The 20433-nt window shown below is 37.1% G+C and overlaps 2 protein-coding genes across 2 annotated transcripts; one reads left to right on the forward strand and one right to left on the reverse strand.

The window, feature by feature from the left end:
• The first annotated feature begins 1226 nt into the window (after positions 1-1226).
• On the forward strand, positions 1227-8160 carry LOC137950712 (SWI/SNF complex subunit SWI3C-like). The gene is made up of 9 exons (XM_068797314.1): positions 1227-1341; positions 1453-2004; positions 4155-4693; positions 5344-5692; positions 5809-5882; positions 6086-6207; positions 6472-6500; positions 6613-6758; positions 7182-8160. The coding sequence occupies exons 1-9, from the start codon at positions 1314-1316 to the stop codon at positions 7653-7655; spliced, it is 2313 nt and encodes a 770-aa protein (XP_068653415.1). The 5' UTR covers positions 1227-1313; the 3' UTR covers positions 7656-8160.
• An 880-nt stretch (positions 8161-9040) lies between these two features.
• Positions 9041-14967, reverse strand: LOC137950561 (uncharacterized). Its single transcript, XM_068797103.1, has 3 exons — positions 14343-14967; positions 13027-13156; positions 9041-9878 (listed from the first exon to the last, which is right to left on the reverse strand). The coding sequence occupies exons 1-3, from the start codon at positions 14763-14765 to the stop codon at positions 9655-9657; spliced, it is 777 nt and encodes a 258-aa protein (XP_068653204.1). The 5' UTR covers positions 14766-14967; the 3' UTR covers positions 9041-9654.
• Positions 14968-20433: the final 5466 nt, after the last annotated feature.

Raw genomic sequence — 20433 nt, forward strand, 5'->3', positions numbered from 1 at the left:
CTGGCTGTATCTCTGATTTTTTTCATTCTTATGTATTTTTTCAAATATATAACTGAATTAAATTTTCATGAGTAGCTGTAACTATAAACAATATGAGGAAATGAATAGTATGTCATTAAGTAAATACGGGAACAAAATTAATAGTTGATAGGTGTATTAATTTTTATCTTTTAAGATTGGATTGTACAATCTTAGACTTTAAGGTAGAGTGTGTTGTATTTTGTGGCCGTTTGTTTCTTTTACATTTGAAACGAATTCCCTATGATTCCGAAGAAAGAGAAAACATGGCAGAGTCATCTAAACTATTGTCACCCCAAAGTAGAGCAGGATACATCATCTCTCCCAAAATCTTATGGTTACACCACATTGTGATACTTAGATTATGGAAGAACTCCACCTTAACTCTTGTGGAGACATAACAGATTTTATTAGTTAAATTAATTATCTTTGTGATATTGGATCTTAAAATAGATATGACCCAACTAATCACATGTAAAGGCATTATGTTTTGAAACTCATTGATTTCTTTATATGAGTTTTATGATATATTGTGATGCATGTTTGCACGATCTTTTCTAAGTATTTACGTAAATATATTGATCGATATTTCTAGCTTTCTTCTAATATATGCAAAAGGGTCTAGAAAGGGAGTTATAGTTGGATCTCTAAAAATGTTAAAGCCTATGATACCAACATAGTTCCTTAGTATAGAAATATGATACCAACATAGTTCCTTAGTATAGAAATATGGAATAATGGCGAGTTTTGGTAGAGAGAGAGAGAGAGAGAGAGAGAGAGAGAGAGAGAGAGAGAGAGAGAGAGAGACTGTGCTTTAGAAAAATTATTTTTAAGAGTACCCAAAAAATTTATCCTTTATTTTATAATTTTATTAAAACTTAAAATTATTTTTAAAATTAAGAGATGTTTAATGGATATCATAAACTCTATAATTTAGCTTATTTTTTTTTAAAAAAGTTAATAAATATTAATATGGTAGTCACTAGGAAAAGCTTCAGTTGGTTACAGAGGGAGATTTTATGCAGTCGAATGGAGTGGTTGAAAATCTTGCTGAGATTAGCGCTAGTAGTTGAAAATCCTATTGGGGTTAACGACGAGGTTCGTCTTCCCGTTTTTGTTTGGATTTACTAGATATCGTATGGGAAGAAGTAACGGGCTGTGTGAAAACTGAAAATAATCGCCCAAAAAACACTGGCGTTGTGATTGCCTGTGTTCCAAGTCCAAAACCCAGAGGGGACGAGAAAAGACAAGGAGTTCATTGGTACTCGACTACCTCGCTCTCAAAATCCTACCCAATGGCCCCTTCCCCTTCTTTCCCCTCTGGTAATTCTCTCATTTCTCAATTTCCTTTTTCTTTCTCTCTCTCTCTCTCTCTCTCTCTCTCTTTCTCTGCATTACTATTTAAACCCCTTTTCTCTGTTTGCCCTTCTGCAGATTCTCGCCTCAAATGGAAGAAGCGGAAACGAGAATCCAACCTCAAAACTCCGACCAAGAAGCAGAAACCCTACCAGGACGAGGAGGATGACGACGAGGACGAAGAGGACGAGACCGCCATTGAGTACGACGATACGAATGACGAGAACGAGCAGAACGATTCTCCCGCTGCTGCTTTGGCCGTTGATACCGTCTCCAAGCAAATTGAGGTCCTCGCCGACACGGCAGTGCGGGTTTCCAGTTTCCCCTTGGTGATCAGGCATGCTGTCAACCGTCCTCACTCCTCCGTTCTTTCCCTCGTCGCCGCCGACCGGGACGACTCCAGATCCCAGACTCTTCAGAATTTTACATGTTTGGAAAACATTTCGCAAGGGCAGCTTCAAGTGGTCTCAGTGATCCCACCGGATAGCCCCTGTTTGGGCGCTGCCGATCCGGACAGATCGGATGGGAATGCTGCGGCGTTTGTCTGCACGCCTCCAGCAATTATGGAGGGAAGAGGGGTTATTAAGAAGTTTGGAAATCGGGGCCCACTTGTCGTGCCGATGCACGCAGGTACTTCTCTATCTCTCTTTTTGGAGTTTATGCTTCTCTCATTTGCTTCCGATATGCGTTTCAAATTCTATCTTCTTCTATGTTTCTCTGAGCTTTATTTTTGGATATATCCTTTTGTTTGTGTCACATTTTTCTCTGGCCCTTTCCCCTGTGCTGGTTCTTGTCCAAATTTTCATCTTGCTTGTTGGGTTGTTCATGCGGTTGTCTTATTTTGGATCGTGTTTATTTCGACTTGTTTTTTTTTTTTAAACTTCCTTGCTTTGCTTTACTTCACATTCTGCTGCTTTCTCTCTCTTAAAGCAGTTATTTTGTTTCCGCGATTTATATGTTTTTCTCGTCTCTGTCTTAATGTTGTACTCTTGATGCTTTTGGTTGGAAATAGAGCAATTGCCTAGAAAGGGTTTGCTAGGTCATCATCAGTCGAAAGGAAAAGGGGCAAGCAGGAGTACAGTTTTCCACCTCAAATAAAACAAAATGTCTTTAAACTAAACTTGTCTTGTGATGGCTAATGGCTGTCTTCGCCAACCAACCTACCACCTGTCCAGTTTCTGTCCGTAGATCTTAGCCAGTAGCCAGCTATAATTTCTGTTTGCTGAAGGAAATAGTCCCCAAATCGTACAAATATAATTGCAGTCAAATGGATTCGTAGCATGAGATCATAGAACTTTGAAGATGTCTAATTTGGGTGATGGCACTCTAATGTTTTATTATTGTCACTAGTTTCACCTTTTGGCAGCTGTAGGAAAGTCTCTCTTTGCACATCTCCACCAGGTTGGTTGATATTAGAGTAGTCAAAAAATTTCTCAGGGCACTGTACTTTGGATTGATCAAGTTATGAATAATTTTTATAGGCAATTCTCTGGTAGTGCTAAAATAAACTTGGGAAGCCCATTTTTAAAGATTTGGAAATTCATGGTTGAGCACAATATTGTCAAACATCCTGTGTTGTTAAATAGAATCTGTCCTCATCAGTGGTGGCTGAAATTGAAGTTTGAAGGTGGAAATCGGTGGCCCACTGATAATGGAGAATGTCCTAGAGGTTATATTGTAATTTTATTATATATTTTTTGGTTTCTTGATCAGGCGGCTTCTGTGCATATTTTAGCTGTTGTTCATTCAGTGCGAGACAAATTTTTATCAAATTTACCCCATATAACATTAATAAGTTAAGGGGATTGTAAGTATGTAAGATATTGGCACAAGAGATTGGCCATAACATTTAGATGCTGTTTCTATGAGGGTGCTGCAATATTTGAACTGGCAGTATTTCACCTGCTGTCATGTTCCTAGAATTGCAAATGTTCTTACTGAAAGATATGATAATTTTAGAGTTGAAGCCTCTAGCCAAATTGTTTCTATTGATGCCATATGGCCAAACTGTTTCTACTGACACCAATATGTGATTATGTCTATTTTCATGGTTTTCATTAAATTGCTTTTGTGTTTTCTTCTGTTCTTGTCTTTGTTTCTTTCTCCTTTTGCCACTGCTTTGATTTGGCTGTATTCTCTCTCTCTCTCTCTCTCTCTCTCTCTCTCTCTCTCTCTCTCTCTCTCTCTCTCTCTCTCTCTCTCTCGTGCATACACACATACACGTGGTCGCACATGTGTGTGTGCTTTTTCTTTTCTTTTAAATGTGCATTGAGAACCTGATTTGTGAAAATACATGTTCAGTTTCCTCTTTAACATTGTCTCTTTGGTGTTGCCTCGTACTTGGTTTGTAACTCACACTGACATCTCCAAGTAACTCTTGTGAACTTTGACATATTTAAATCTGAACTTGGAGTAGGGCCTGTAAGTCTAGTGAATTCTCATAAGATTCATACAAATGCCAAATTTTGTGGCATTTTATTAAGCCGCATTCCCTCATTTCTTTCCCACTCATAGGTAACTGAATTTTGCCTTTGTTAGAAAAGGACAAAATAAATTGTGTTAGTGTAGTGTTGAAAATTTGGGGTATAAGAGTTTCCATCATGGTTGAAAAGCTTCTTCATTTTCCCTCAAAATCTGTGTGGACACCCCAACGGAAGAACCTATTGAACGTGCTCATGTTTATTACTTATGTTTATTTGAATACTATTGGTGGCGTAAAATAGAGTACTAGTGTGCTTAAGTTCTTTGTTGTTCTATTAATGTAACTTTCAATTGTGCAGATTGGTTTTCACCAAAAACTATTCATAGGCTTGAAAGGCAGGTGGTCCCACATTTTTTTGCTGGAAAATCTAATGATCACACCCCAGAGCGATACATGGAGATACGCAATAGGATTGTCTCAAAGTACTTAGAGAGCCCTGGTATGAGGATCTCGCCTGCTGGCTGTCAAGCCCTTGTGGGGGGCTTTGAAGTTCATGATATCAACAGAATTGCTCGCTTTTTGGACCACTGGGGAATTATCAATTATATGGCTGCACCTTTACAACCTCAATCCAAGGTTGTGGGTCCAGTTATCCAAGAAGAGGCAAATGGGGACCTTCAAGTGTCTTCTGTTGCATTGAAATCCATTGATAGTTTGATCCATTTTGACAAGCCAAAAAGCAGATATCGGTTGGAAGATGTGTATTCTGTGCCCTCAGTGAGTGTGGATGTTGGAGCTTCTGACTTAGATGGAAGGATTCGGGAGAGATTGTCTGAGAACCATTGCAATTTTTGTTCAAAAGCATTGCTACATTCCTTTTATCAATCACATAAGGAGGTCAGTTTCTGTTTTTTTCCCATTTATTAACCTCTTCTTATTCTTCTTCTAAACTTTCTTCTAATGGATATAGATATGTCTAAATTGAAAACTTAGTATATTTTAATTGGATTTACTAATTTCTTCTAACTGAGGTGCCGTTTTTATTCAAGTATCAACTTAAATGAGACTCATCTAGCGTATACAAGTTTCACAATCAAACCAGAGATGCAAACTACATGTTAAACTACTTGCAGTACACTTATTATATTGGTGTAATATTTATATATATCTTTCTTAAAAGTCTTTATAAATATGTTGGTGGTTCTTTAGGGACTAGAGCGATCAACTTCTTTAGATGAGTCCTTGCAAGTTTACAGCCCATGTAAACACTTGTCTTTTTGCCATGATTCTTGTCTTTGTGGTAATTAATTGCTCTTCATATTGGTGTCAGACATCTCAGAATCTGGCGTGTAGTGCTGGATAGGCATTACTTATTGGCAGTATGGAAAACGTGATTATGAAGGCCTATGATGGAAAAAAAAAAACTTGAGGCTTTTATAATAAGATTGTGAACGGATAATTTCATCTTATTATATCTTGGTATATAGAAGTGAGTTGTACTTTGATATTTTTCAGAAGAAAATGTCTTATTTTGATTAGCAGTGCAGGTGGATATAACACTTTGCTCTGAGTGCTTTCATGATGGGAAGCTTGTAGCTGGTCATGCAAGCATAGATTTCATTAGGGTGGATAGCATGAGGGATTACAGTGAGCTTGAGGGGGACAACTGGACTGATCAGGAAACGCTATTGCTTCTTCAAGCATTGGAGATTTATCATGACAGCTGGAATGAAATTGCAGATCTTGTTGGCACAAAAACAAAAGCACAATGTATTCAGCATTTCATTAGTCTGCCCATGGAAGATGGTTTATTGGAAAACATTGAACTTCCTGTTTCATCTAATGCGTCAAGTGATTCCAAAAATCAATTGTCAAATGGTAACTGCGATATTCAAGGTACATTTTATTGTGTTTCTTGTTTTTCTGCCGTTTTATTTTCTTTTATATGCTGTATTTTAGCTTCTTCACATTTATTTTCTTATTTTAACTTGTGACTTTTCTTCTTTGTTTAGGGACTAGTTCAAAAGTCCTTGATCATGAAAACAAAATCCCGTTTGAAAGCTCAGGAAATCCAGTCATGGCTTTGGTACATAAATTACCTTATCTTTTCATAAAATTTTAAACTTAATTGATTGTATTTTTAAATAAGCATGAATCTTGTATGCAAGTTACATGCTTATGTCAATAACTTATTTTTGTTCTAGTCGGTACTTCCATTTTTGTGGATTAATCGTCAAGCAATTATCAGACTTGGTCTGTCAGGTCATTGATAACCAATATGGTGTCTAGGTAGCATTTTTGGCATCTGCTGTGGGACCCCGAGTTGCTGCTGCTTGTGCACATGCATCTTTAACCTCACTGTCGAAAGATGACAGCAGTCAACATGAAGAAGATTCTGCCCATGGTGATAGGTGGCCTCCATACTTTTCTAATACTTTTATTATAGTGGCTTCTTTGTGTTCTTTTAACGTAGTTTGTCTTTTTGGCCTTGGCTGACCAAAATTTTGTTCTTAAAAAGATTTTAAAAATTTTCCTTGGTTGGTGTGTTTTCATATTATGCTTAAAAATGTAAACCTGCCTTTTAATCTTTTAGACTTGTCATACCCTTTTTTACCTTCTATTCTAGTCCATTTCATTGCAAGTTTATTTTGGATCTAAAATTTCTTTTTTTGCAGGGGGAATTCTGAAAGCCTATGTCTAAATGGTGGGCCCTGTGTCTCATTTCCTGGGAAATTTTGCTTATGATTGAAGTTTCTTCTGGGTTTGACAGTATATTAGTCGTAATTGTGCTTCTAATACTTCTAATGTATTTACAGAAGATGCATTTCCGGCTCTGTCTCGTGAAAAAGTGAAAGCAGCTGCAAAGTTTGGTTTGTCTGCTGCTGCAATGAAGGCAAAGCTCTTTTCAGATCATGAGGAACGTGAAATGCAGAGATTGGCTGCCACTATTATAAACCATAAGGTAGTACCGTGTCTATATCGTTGAGTCTGTTCTACTATTTACTTGTTTGAATATTTTTAGCATTATTCTTGAGACTTACCAGATTGAACAAGCGTTTTGTTTTTGGCTGAGTTGCCCTTGTAGTTTGTGTAACTGTTAGCTCTGTCTTTGATCCTCTGAAGGATGTAAGTGTGTGCCATTTCATGATCCACAATTTAATGGTCTGGTAATGTAATTGTAGTTTTATTGCTAATAATTTGTTTTTCAAGCAAAAATGTTCCATTGTTTATTTTGGAACTGTTAAGCATTTAAATGTTAATAAGCGCTGAATATACTTCCTCAAAGAAGTGGTGAATATTCTTTGCGATTTTGTTCAAAATGCGACTTACAATGTATCATGTCCTAGTGACAAGTTTGTGCCATTTTCTCTGTTCTTGTATGCAGTTAAAAAGACTGGAGCTCAAGTTGAAGCAATTTACTGAGCTGGAGACCGTGCTACTGAAGGAATGTGAACAGGTTGAAAGCACAAGGCAGAGACTTTCTGCTGAGAGGACCCATTTTCTATCAACCAGATTTGGACAAGCAGCAGGACTGTCCAGTGTGCCTGCTGTATCTGCAGCAAGCAATACAAGCACCAATAACCAGAACACTAGTAGTAACAGACAACCGGTCATCTCAACTATCGTTAATCCTCCAAACATTTCGGCATTCAGCAGCAGTCAACCAACACATCCTCACATGTCGTTCATGCCGCGCCAGCAAATGTTTCCTTTTGCTCAACGCATGCCCGTCTCTATGGTCCCATTTTCATCTGGGTCTACCTCAACTGGTATGTTCCCTTCTGGTTCTGCTAATGCCTCACCTCTCACTCCTCCCATGTTGAGACCTGTATCTGGGACAAATACTAACCAAAGTTAATTATTTCTTGCCCATATGATGATGCCCTGTGATGAAGTCAAATTCTTCCTTGTGTATATTCTGATTTTTTTAAGGTATCAACCAATGATGCACCATATATTTTGCTTATTGCCTACATCTCAACATGATGAAGGTTATAAAAAGCGAGCAGATTCAACAATATGTAGTGTTGGAGAGCATTTAAGGGACTGTTTGGAGCTGTAGTCCATATGGGTGTATCCAAATATAAGTTTTCTAAATCAAGAGGAGAATGTGTGAAGCAGTGGGTGAGATTGGACAGTGACATGGGAGTTTTGAGATTTTAAACGTAACCGTGTCAATTGTTGAAAGAGTGCTAAGCAATTTTACTGGATTAGAGGCAGTGGTTGAATGTAAGCTTTGCAATTTCTCTCTAAGATAACCAAGGTTAGACATACGAAGGATTCAAACCCAATCACTTTCATTACTCTATTGTTTTGATGAACATCTTCTTATTTTCTTTACTTATAAAATATCAATTTGGAAAGGAATTGAAATGTATTGTTATCACTTGAGAAGAAAAAGTACAATCTCTAATGAAGAATTCTTCTGTTACGGTAATCAATTTTATTTGACTAGAATATCTAAATTGCGGGGAGAACACTATAAAGAATTTGAAGACGAATAATCTTTTTCATTACAAACTGAATTTATAAGTTTCATCTCGAGGGGGTGAGTGTTGAAGAACATAAAAAGAATAGTTTTACATGATTTTCACAACAAAAAGTCTCACAAAAACTGAATTAAATGGTGGAGTCTAACAAGAGTTTCATAGAAGAGTCTTCGTTAATAAGTGTTTTAATTATGTTAGTATTTTATTTATGATTGATTTTTCAATTATTTTTAAGACTTATGTTTGACTTTATGTAAAAAAACAAGGGCAATTTAATTGAAATATGATTCACCTTGTTTCCTCTATTATAAATAAAAACTCATTGTACTTAATTATAATAGAATCAATGATTTTTTTTTTTGCTCCAAAATTACAAAGGTGCAACAAAATGATTTGAAGTCGATAGCTTGAGCCTGACTTGTATGAGAAAGCTAGAATACAATATACAAAATCTAGAAAGTAAAGACCTGAATCTACTTGAAAAACTTTGAATCAAATGATTCACAAAGAAACTCGTTGAAAACTAAATTGAAACCTAAGAACCTAAGAAAAAAAATGGCTCAAGAGGATGGGGAGCATTACTCATCGACAATAGAAGTTGCTTTGATACCTTGATTAAAATTTTAGGAGAAGAAAATAATTCATTGACTTTGTTAAACTAAGTATAATAGTCGTCTATTTATAATAGAAAAAATACCTACAATATCACAAACAAAAAATTGTAACAAGTTAACAATCCATTATTATTAGACTATCTAAAACCACTTTTTTACAAATTCATTACAAATCATATACTAATCCATACATCTTTAAACTCTAAAACTAAGCAATTTCATGCTTCATAATTTTCGTCATTAGGAAATCATCAGATATAACATATTGTATATTATAAAGTAGGCTAGAACTAAGTTATTTGAAAAAAAAATGGGCCAAGACGACCCGTTTAAGCCCAAGTCAGATGGGCTTTGGGATTGGGCCACTGGACTCGGGCAATTCAACCTAACTTGCTTGATCCAACTCGGTATTTCAAGTACCTGAGTTGGTTCCCTAATCCGAGTCATAACACCTTGTTTGAGAGGGGCAAACAACCCTCTCTCCTCTGTTAGACAAAGGCAAGATTAGAGCCACCTTCCCAATCTATCGATTGTTGGGAGAGAAGTGGCACCTCCTCCTTTGACAAAATAAAATGGGAGAGTAATGGTGCTCTACCTCTTCCCCCTCCTTGGGGCCCTTTCCTCAATAGTGGAAACATAGGAGGATTAGGGCCCCCTCCCCCTTTATAACATAAACATCAAGGGAAAAAAAAAACAGTTGCCAACACCTGGGAGCTATAAATTCCCATTGCACAAAAGTCCCAGAAGAAGATGCTTATTTAGATTTTCTTGCTTCTTGTGACACCCGTGCACCCATGATCTTGCAAACAGGTTCATCTAGTGAATGAAGAAGCTGTAATGCAGGATGGACCTTGAGGTCTCCCATTACCAGCTTCTCACCCACATCTAGCTCGCTTAGATCCACCTCAATATATGGTGGGACAATGTCAGCAGGGCAAACATATCTAACTGTCCTTCTAATGGTGTTCAGGTACGAGCCTGCAGAAAAATTACATGAGCATGCGAGTCCATAAAAGATGACAAGATGGGGGAAAATAACAAGTTAATCAAACCACAATAATAACAAGAAAAACTTAGCTGAAGTCACAACACACTAGTAGCCAAATCAATAATATGCAAAGAATTATATATAAAAGTGAATGGAACAGATACCATCAGTGTAAGGAACAGCTACAAGTGAATGAGATTCTCTAATGCAAACCCAGGAATCAAGTTTAGGAAAAATTGTGGTTGCAGGTTGCTTTTTTTTTTTTTTTCATTTTCAACATAGTTCACAAAATAAGCAAGAAAATTTTGAGATGGTTTTGAAATGTTAGATGATAGCGTACTGCGCATACTAAAAGGTGTTTCACTGTCTCAGTCAAGGGGTTGGAAAGAACAGACCAAAGCAACACGGGAATGAATTGCGAGGAAACCTTGAAAGAAGGCCAACCTAGCAACAAGCAGAAAGGTAAAACATGATATTTTAGGTGATGAAGAGAATTGTCATAGTGGATACTACTTCTAAATTCAGAAATTTTAGGTGACACTGGAAAATCTGTGTTGGATGAATATGTAATCATCCCCAGTAGATTGGCAAATATCACAGGACAGTCTCTATTCGAAATTTTTCTCAAAGCAGAATGTTCAGATAAAAGAGGACATTTTTCTCATAGAAAACTTAGGTATTGTTGGTATAGACTATTCCTTCACTATTTCTGAACGAGATTCCTGCTTATGAATTCTATCAATTTAGGCAAGTTAGACAGCCTCTTTGAACCAATCTGTAAACATTTCATGTAGATTATCAAACAATTCTCGCAACATGGAGTCTCTTGCAGCCAGTTTTCAGTCAAGTTGGTTCTGATTCTATTGACTTTTGACTCCTCAAACAAACTTTAATATACACCATTAAACAGAGTTGGATGAGGAAGACCCTGAAATTTTTGTAACAACAAAGTAAGACCTAATGCAAGAACACAGAAAATTTTGTAAAAACGAAAGTTCTAGGTCACCTCAGAATCACATGGAAAAAACACTAAACAAGGAAAAAGAAAGTGTGTGTAATGGGTTTTAAACAAATGGGTTCAAAACGAGGAAAAAGAAGTGCGTGTAAAGGGTTTTAAACAAATGGGTTCAAAACAAGAAAAAAATATTCTACAGGAAATCAGTGCTTCATTAGTTTCTGTTAAAGTAGGGTCCAGTTCCATCCAAAATAACTGGACAAAGTTAGAATGCCATTCCCAACTAACAATCATAGTATTTTTTCACTTTAACCTATCTAGTGTTATTCGGTACTAACAATCTCCCTCACATCTAGGCCAAAGCAAATACACAATAGGCCTGATATGTGGACAATGTTAATGTAGTACAAACTAAACGGAGCACAAATTAAGCTGAACAGAACAGATGTTCTGCTCTGATACCATGTTAATGCTGGGTCTAAGTCTATTTAAAATGATTAACTGAGGTAAGGATACCTTTTCCCAACTAATAACCAAAGGATTTTTCTAACTTTAATGTATGTGAGATTATCCCTCTACTAATAGTTTCAAGTCAGCTCCTATAGACGAAACTAGAAAGATATATAAGAAATTACTGTAAGTATTCTATCATACAAAACATTTAAATTTTGTTAAGTATCACTTGCACTCCCTACCTTCTGTAAAAGCAATTGACAAAGGTACAGAAGCACTTGCTAAACTGAATTCAAAACCATTTAACACAAAAAAAAAGAATTCAAATAGAATGCCTATCCTGGTGGAGGTAATGTTAAAAGATGACAAACTAATTGCAGATTCACACTTTGAATTACTCATTTAACGGGTAGATTTAGTATAATAGAACGACTAATCACTACTTAAACCAAAAGTCTCACTTGTTTATCCACTTGTTGGTTCTAGGCAAGGCTGGGACACTGATGTGTCCACTCAGCTAGTACCATAAATGACCACTTCTTGTAGATGGTTGGATCATCAGTGTCCATCTTAAATAAAATACAAAGCAAACTAATTGTATAGTTCTTGCTTTTGATGATAAAACTCAATTTTGTTGCATATTACTCAGTTGATTATCTGAAACAAGTGACCTTCAAAAGGTTCAGCTTGAAAACTCAACACTGTCGGGAAGAGAATCTTAGACATCAAAAGAGGAAGAAATGACGCAAGGAAGCCAGATCAAAGCAAGATATGGCAACTGTGATGAAATGAGACAAGTATACTATATTTCTAGAATCTACAGTTGAGGATAGAGTGTCTCCATAAAAGCCAGATAGAAAATAAGGTCAATATCTGAGGCAAATATTGACTACAAAGACCCTGAAGGGACATGTTAATACATTAACTCACTACCTGCGATAATAATAATAAAATTAAAACTAAAAAAAACATTTACTCATTTCCTTCAACTGCATTAACATCACAATTGATCAAAGTTCAAGGTGGTAAATATACTTCATTGAAGGGAAATCACTCTAGCCATTCCAAAAAAAAAAAGTCACCGTCAAATAGCTCAATGAATTCATGAAAGCTAAGACTAATTCTGATGAATTTCTTATTATAAATGATTGAACATAATCAGATAGAAGCAAAATTAAAAACATGTATAACAACTCTTAAGAAAAAAAAATTGAAAATTATTAGTACCCAAAACTGGAGGTTATAAAAAATAAAGCAGAACCAAGTAGTGTTCAAACTGCTAATTAGCTTTAAAGATTCTTATCTTATCAAATATCAAATAGCAAATGGTTGAGTCCTTGGTGCACAAAACTAAAAACAAGATATTAGAGCCACAGACCAAATCAAGTCAAACAGCATAGCTTACCTCAAGCTGCAATTTGACACAAGATATAGCTAAGCACATCCTAAAGAAAAGGATAAAGAAAAGAAATTGAGCACACACTTGAGCCATCTCAGCTAATTTTTGTTTGTAGTACATGAGATACTTAACTATTAAACACTTGAAACAGTTTGGAGAGTTATACAGAACTTTCAGACTGGAAGAAACCCAGGGAACTAACAGATCTCTTAAAAATTGAGAAGTGCATCACCCAGTTTATCCATTTTTATAGCCTCTTTCCTAAAACTCACAAAGTTTTGTGCTCTAAAACACAGAAGTGTGATGGGAAAAAAAATCATGATCATATTACCTTTTCTTAGACCAGGGCAGACATCTTCTCCTTGAAAGACAAGAGGAACGTCCACCTTGAGTAAAGCATCTGAAGGGGCTCTCAAGAATGTAATATTAAGCACAGCATCTGTGCCTGAGTGGAGATGAAGCTAATCAAGACAGCAAGAGGTGCTTTAGAAGTCCAGCATAAGTTGAGTCCCATACAAGCATTTAGTTAGACTACTTAACATAAAGGAGGAAATCCTGGTAACTGAAACAGCAATTTTAGTTTTATTTTTTTCAAAAGGATGATCAATGACTTGTTGATGAAAAAAAAGAGTAACTGAGTGGAAACATATAAAGAAAAAATTAGATCAAGCTAATACAACCAAAGTGAATAATACAAGACTTTACCTTTTCTTTCTTTTTTGAATAACTTACAAGTCTTTACTTAATGATATATAATCATAGTAGAAAGAATTAGGAAGAGAAGGGAACAATCAGCAACTGTGTCTAATCAACACTCATTTGCAAAACAGTATCATTCATGACAGAGGGAAATCAAAGCTGATCTGCAAGGCACTTCAGATAGCAAACCTTTCCAAAATGTATTCCTCTGGCCTTTAACGTCAAAGCAAGAACTTTTGTAATTATCAATCACCTGTATTTTTATGCAATTAGTACTTATGGTGATGTCTAAAAAGTTTAATGCGTCGTGTGCCATTTTCAGAAGTTGAAACTGGTAGATAGGTGCTAATATAGTGTGAATACAAAAGACACTGCTTAAAATGAGAAGTAATGTTGCAACCCAGCACAACCCTTATATCAACCCAGTAAAAGGTCCAATAATCGGCAGTTTATTTTTTTTCCTCTAAACGCAGTTATCAGCGGTTAACTTAATCTACTAGAGCAAATTGAAAATGCCTACACTAACCCACTATAGTTAAAAACTTCTTCTGAAAACTTATATTTTTATACCAGCACTCAAGCCATTACTTCATTTGGTCTGAATACTATCCCCCAAAGATGCCAGATTGCCAGAGGAAGTTCAGAAGCTCAGGAAGCATAAACTAGGTACTCGAATTTGAGTGAAACACTTTAAGAAATGGTCAAACACTTTAAGAAATGGAAGAAATATGAAAAATCTATTCTTGCATTTTGAAGGACCGCTGTATTCCATCCCATTTCACATTTAAGATAATCACATCTCAAATGGCTTAATTAAGTTAAAACACCGAAACAGGAATTTTTATAGGCTGCTATTCCAAGATGATATCTGTTTTGCGCAGACGTTGGTGATGGTTTCGTGAAAAAAGAAAAAAAATAAAATCAGAGAGGATTTCAAGTGTACAATACCTTCCGCGGCAATACTCGGACCTTCTCAATGATCTCATCAGAGTAAAAATCAGCACGTACTTCCAAATCAAAAAGCCTGGACAAGAGAAACGAATAACCAATATGATTGACGAACTTCCGGATCTGAGTGTTCTTGACGGAGACAAGCCTCTTGTTACCTCCCACTTGTCCGTTCGTCTGCTCAAAAACGATGCTCGGAACGCGCCCAGCTTTTCTCTCCTTATTCCTAATTCTCTTGCTGGAATCAATCCGGGGGATGGCAAATATCGTCTCGTTGAGCTTTGGGTCGGGTTTCGGCAATCCTTCGACATCATCATATGAAAAGAGTATGGGTTCGTGAGAAAGCGCTGCCGCCGCAGCGTGAGTCAACGACCGATATCGGATTGCAGCAGTCCTCCTCACTAGATGTTGACTTGCCCACATTCTCGCTAAAGCTTCCCAAGGGGAAAAAGTGTACGATGGGTTTTAGTGGAGCGGCAATTGAAGCATGTTTCCGCTTCCGAATATCGAGCAATCGCATGAGAGACAAAATGAGAATTGTTGGGAGCTTCCAAAGGCGGGCGGGAGTGTGCTGCTGCAGTCGACGAGTGGAGAAACGGTGTCCAAACCAAAAGTCTGGGGAGAGGCGAGGGTGATTTAGGCCAAGTGCAGCTGAGAGGCATTCCAATTTGCAGAAGTGGCTTCCACACGTGTGGAGAAGAAACGGAGCAACTTTATTTTTTATAATTTCTCAATAATATAAAAAATGACCGATTAGATGTCATAATTTTGAATGTAATTGAAGTAACATACTCAATAAATCATAATAAAAAATATTAAATTATAATAAAAAATCAAAATAACCAAATTATATTTATTAAAATCTATTTAAATTTATAATATTTTTACAAAATAATAATTTTAAAAAAACCTTAAAAACTTTATGCGAAGATGATGTCACAACTAGATACTCTGGAGAAGGAAAAGAGAAGAAGAAGGACATGGAAGGAGAGAGTTTGGATTAAGAGAAAAAAGGTTTGTGTCTAAGAGAGAATGAGGGCTAGACGAATTTGTGGAATGAGAGGAGAGAGCTTTAATGTCATACCTCTTAGGCAATGCCTTTATTTACAGTCTTTACAATGCCCTTAGGGCTACAACTTGATGAAACAAAAGACATAAAAAGAACACGTATTTACACCCCTATGTCATCTTTAAGAAAAACACTATATTTCACACATATGCCACTCCTGTGACGTGTGGGCTTCTTGTCTTGAGCTTGTGGGCTTGAGTCCATTTTCCAACACTCCCCCTCAAGCTAGAGGGGAAAAGACATTATAAATACCCATCTTGCCACATATAAAAGATGGGATTTTAGATGTAACGGGTTTAGTGAGAATATCAGCTACTTGCTCTTGAGATGAAACATGTTTGAGGGAGATTATTCCTGTTTGAAACTTCTCCCATATAAAGTAACAATCCACCTCAATATGTTTAGTTCTTTCATGGAAAACTGGATTCGAAGTAATATGAATGGCTGCTTGATTATCACAATGCAGACCCATGGGACCCTTTTTATAAAAACCTAATTCGGTAAGAAGGGCCCTAACCCATAGGAGTCCACTAACTGTATGGGCCATAGCTCTGTATTATGCTTCGGTGTTAGATCTTGTAACCATATTTTGCTTCTTACTTTTCCATATAACCAAGTTTCCTCTAACCAAAGTACAATATCCTGATGTAGATTTTCTATCATCAGGTGATCCAACCCAATCTGCATCTGAGAAGCCTTCTATGTTGAAGTGCCCATGTTTTTTATACAACAATCATCTTCCTAGAGCTCCTTTTAGGTATCGTAATATTCTTTCTAAGGCCTACCAGTGGGTATTCTCTGGTTTGTGCATGAATTTATTCACCACACTTATAGCATATGATATGCCCGACCTAGTTACCGTGAAATAAATCAGTTTTCCCACGAGTCTTTGATATTTGCTAATATCAATATCTTCTCCATTTGAGGCATTTGTATTCATAAGTGTGTCAACTGGTCAACAAAACTTCATTCTTGCTTCTTCAAGTAGATCCAATACATATTTCCTCTGAGACAAGATTATCCCATCCTTAGATTAAAGTATTTCTATGCCCAAAAAATATTTAAGCATACCTAGATCTTTAGCCTTGAATTCCTGACATATCATCTTTTTCACTTCTTGTATGCTTTGAGCATCATCACCAATTAAGATAATATCATCAACATACACAGCCAATAATATTTTTCCTTTGACAATATCTTTATAATATACTGAATGATCAATCGAACACCGATGAAAACAAAAATGTAGAAGTACTTGACTAAATTTATCAAACCAAGCCCGAGGGGACTACTTAAGCCCATATAAAGATTTTTTAACCTGCATACCAACTCCCCCTCAACCACATAACCAGGTGGTTGAACCATATAAATTTTCTCACTTATATCACCATTTAACAAGGCATTTTTAACATCCAATTGATATATAGGGCATGATGGGTTAGCCGCAATAGATAAGATGATGCGTACTGAATTCAATTTTGCAACAGGAGAGAAAGGTCTTCTCATAATCGATCCCATAACACTGAGTATAATCTTTAGTAACTAGTTGAGCTTTAAGATGAGCAACCAATCCATCCGGATTATTTTTTACCGAAAACACCCATCTACAACCAATCGGTCTTTTACCTTTCGGGAGTGAGGTTAAGGACCAAGTTTGATTTTCATATAAGGCATGCATTTCTTCATCCATTGTTGTCTTCCAACCTAGATGCTTCAGAGCCTTTTGATATGACTATGGAATGGAAGTAGAAGAAAGAGAGGCAAGGAACTGAAAACACTAGGAAGACAAGCGATGGTGAGACATAAAATTTGAGATAGGATGTGAAGTAGTACAAGAACGATGTTCATTTCTTAAAGCAATAGGCCTGATATCAAATTCAGTCCCAAACATAGGAGGAGAAGGACTTACTGCTGGGGGATCCAACAACTCCACAGGTAAAGGTACGGACAGTGCATCAGGGGTTGGGTTTACTTCAATATTGAAGGGCACAAGCGGACACGGAGTGATAGAAAGAAATGTCTATCCTGGTGAAGCATCATGGGAGGAGTAGAAGGAGATGTCTTCAAAGAAAGTCACATCCTGAGAGTTAAGCATCCTCCGAATGGTAGAATTATAACAGACATAACATTTCTGGGTGCGAGAGTACCCCAAAAAAATACACCTCATAGACTGAGGATCAAGTTTATTTTGTTGTGGAGAAGTAACATGCACAAAACATGTACATCCAAACACTTTCAAGAGGGAGAGAAAAATGATCTTTCCATGAAATAACACATAGTAAGGAGTTTTATTATGAAGAACTGATGAAGGTAACCTATTAATAAGAAAATATACCGTAAGTATAGCATGAGGCCAATAAAAATAGGGTAACTTTATGGAGTAGAGGAGACCCCAAGTAACTTCAAGAAGATAATGATTCTTCCTTTCAGCAACACCATTTTGTTGAGGGGTATAAGCACATGATGTTTGATGGATAAGCCTATTACCCTCACAAAATGATTTGAAATCATTAGACATGTATTCCTTAGCATTATCAGACCTAAGGATTTGAATTTTCTTTCCAATTTGTGTCAATACCATAGCTTGAAAATTTTTAAACAAAGAAAGAATTTCTGAACGCTCTTTAAATAAATATAACAAAGTCACTCCTGTAAAATCATCTACAAAAATGACAAAATATTTAACTTGGAAATATTTGAGACACTTAAAGTCCCCAGACATCAGAATGTATTAACTCAAAATGAGCAGTACTTGTAGTTGTAATACGAGGAGAATATGTATTCATATGTTTACTTAATTGGCAAACCTCACAGCTGAATTTAGAAAGTATTTTTAAAGACGGAAGCAAAGAACGAAGTGAAGGGGTAGACGGATGACCAAGCTGGTTGTGCCAAAGTTGGGCCTCAGATGTAGTGGATGATAAGGCAGCTAATGGTGGAAGAGTGAAGTAATACAAGCCCCCCTTTTCATGGCCGCCACCAATCACCTGTTTCGTAGTGAGATCCTGAAATACACAAGAAGACAGTGAGAAGGTGACAAAGCAATTTAACTGTTTGGTTAATTGACTAATAGAGAGCAAATTTAAAGGAAATTGAGGGACAAACAAAACATCTTAAAGAATAATAAACGAGGTAAGAGAAGAGGAACTTTTTCCAAGGACCTTGATTTGGGTACCATTAGCAATAGTAACAATTTTTTTTAGGAAGACAAGGAGATAATGACTGAAACAAGTGTTTGTTACCTAATAGATGTTCGAAGGCCCCGGAGTCAATGATCCAAGAGGAAGAAAACATACCTAAGGTAATAGTAGTAGTAGTAGTAGATAATGGGGGAATGGAGGATTCTATGAAGGACTTCATTTTCTGAAATGCAACATAGTCTTCAACAGTAAGAGTCACATTTCTGGAGTAAGAGTCAACCTTTTCTTCATGTTTCTCAACACTAACAGATATTGGGTTAGCCGTGGCCCAATCAGGCTTGCCATGAAGTTTTCAGCATGTTGCCACAATGTGATTCTGATCGCCACAATAAATGCAAAGTCAAGGCTCAGTATGGGAATTATTCGGACCCGTTCAACCACCTCTATTTTCTGCCTCCTTCATAGTTCTACCCCCTCTCATATTTTTTTCTTGTCCTCGGTATGATGAAGATGTACCCCGATTGGCGGAGAACATCACTGATGGAGCATCAATAGGAGAAGGAGAATCAGGCTTGCCATGAAGTTTTCAGCATATTGCCACAAGGTGGTTCTGACCACCACAATAAGTGCAAAGTCAAGACTCAGTACGGGAATTATTCGGACCCGTTCAACCACCTCTATTTTCTGCCCCCTTCATAGTTCTACCCCCTCTCATATTTTTTTTCCGTCCTCGGTATGATGAAGATGTACCCCGATTGGCGAAGAATATCACTGATGGAGCATCAATAGGAGGAGGAGGGGATGGATCAGGTATCCGTAGTAGTGTAGCACTAATGTCATCGAATGATGGAAGAGCAAAGGAACTTAGAAACTGAGTTTTAGCAACTTCAAGGTAAGGCTTAATATTCGACAAGCAAATAGTTGCTGCCAAGGCTTCTCGTTGTCGTTCTTGAACGGCAATATCAGTGGATTATGGTTGAGCCATTTTTCATTCTTGGAGAAGACCCCGAAATTGGGCCAAAAATTTATGAATATTATCTCCATATTTAGTATGCAACATACTTTGTACAACATCATATACCCTTTGTAATGATGCAGTACTCGAGTAAAGCATAGGACAAGTGTCCCACATGTCCTTGGCTGTTTCCAAGTGTAAGGATTATGGATACCACCTATCTCCACATTGGTATGATATTGTCCACTTTGGGCCTAAGCCATCATGGATTTGTTTTTGGGCTTTTACCCCAAAATGCCTCATACTAATGGAGATAGTGTCTACAGTTATATATTCAAGATCCTCCCCACTTCTAGTCAATGTGGGACTTTAGTTGTATACCCAACAATTCTCCCCTCAAACAAAGGACCAACAAGCCTCCCCTCAAACAATCATCCATTCATCTACTCTCTACCAACCCAGATTTTCCACTCCAATGCGTTGAAGTCACACGCCTTACATGGAGTACCACCTGTCTCGAGAGCAAGCTCTATCCAGATCAACTCCTCTTCAACGTGTTGGGACCAGGACACGTCCATGAAGAATCCAAAGCATACCACCTGTCCAATAGAGCACATCCACAAATCCCTTCACGATCTAATTCGAGGCCCACCACCTTCGTTCAACATTCAGAGGATCCCATCCACCATGGCTAACTTTGGGGTATAGCTCTGATACCATTTGTAAGGACTATGTACACCACTTATCTCCACATTGGTATGATATTGTCCACTTTGGGCCTAAACCCTCATGGATTTACTATTGGGCTTTTATCCCAAAATGTGTAAGACTAGTGGAGATAGTGTCCACACTTATATATCCAAGATCATCCCCACCTCTAGTCAATGTGGGCCTTTAGTTAAGTGAACCACATTTTTAGCCACATGC

The sequence above is a fragment of the Aristolochia californica genome, unplaced genomic scaffold (genome assembly GCF_029961685.1).
Source record: "Aristolochia californica isolate CCGP_79_NKW_82.1479 unplaced genomic scaffold, dmAriCali1.0.hap1 SCAF_14, whole genome shotgun sequence".
In the NCBI taxonomy this organism is placed as follows: domain Eukaryota; kingdom Viridiplantae; phylum Streptophyta; class Magnoliopsida; order Piperales; family Aristolochiaceae; genus Aristolochia; species Aristolochia californica.

What these genes read in the sequence shown, in the direction of transcription:
- LOC137950712 (XM_068797314.1), top strand. Translation starts at nt 1,314, where the DNA reads ATGGCCCCTTCCCCTTCTTTCCCCTCTG. An exon ending in TTCCCCTTCTTTCCCCTCTG is followed by an intron (nt 1,342 to 1,452) that starts GTAATTCTCTCA and finishes GCCCTTCTGCAG; the next exon opens with ATTCTCGCCTCAAATGGAAG. An exon ending in GATTCTGCCCATGGTGATAG is followed by an intron (nt 6,208 to 6,471) that starts GTGGCCTCCATA and finishes CTTTTTTTGCAG; the next exon opens with GGGGAATTCTGAAAGCCTAT.
- LOC137950561 (XM_068797103.1), bottom strand. Translation starts at nt 14,765, where the DNA reads ATGTGGGCAAGTCAACATCTAGTGAGGAGGACTGCTGCAATCCGATAT. An exon ending in TCCGAGTATTGCCGCGGAAG is followed by an intron (nt 13,157 to 14,342) that starts GTATTGTACACT and finishes TGTCTTGATTAG; the next exon opens with CTTCATCTCCACTCAGGCAC. An exon ending in CTGCCCTGGTCTAAGAAAAG is followed by an intron (nt 9,879 to 13,026) that starts GTAATATGATCA and finishes ATTTTTCTGCAG; the next exon opens with GCTCGTACCTGAACACCATT.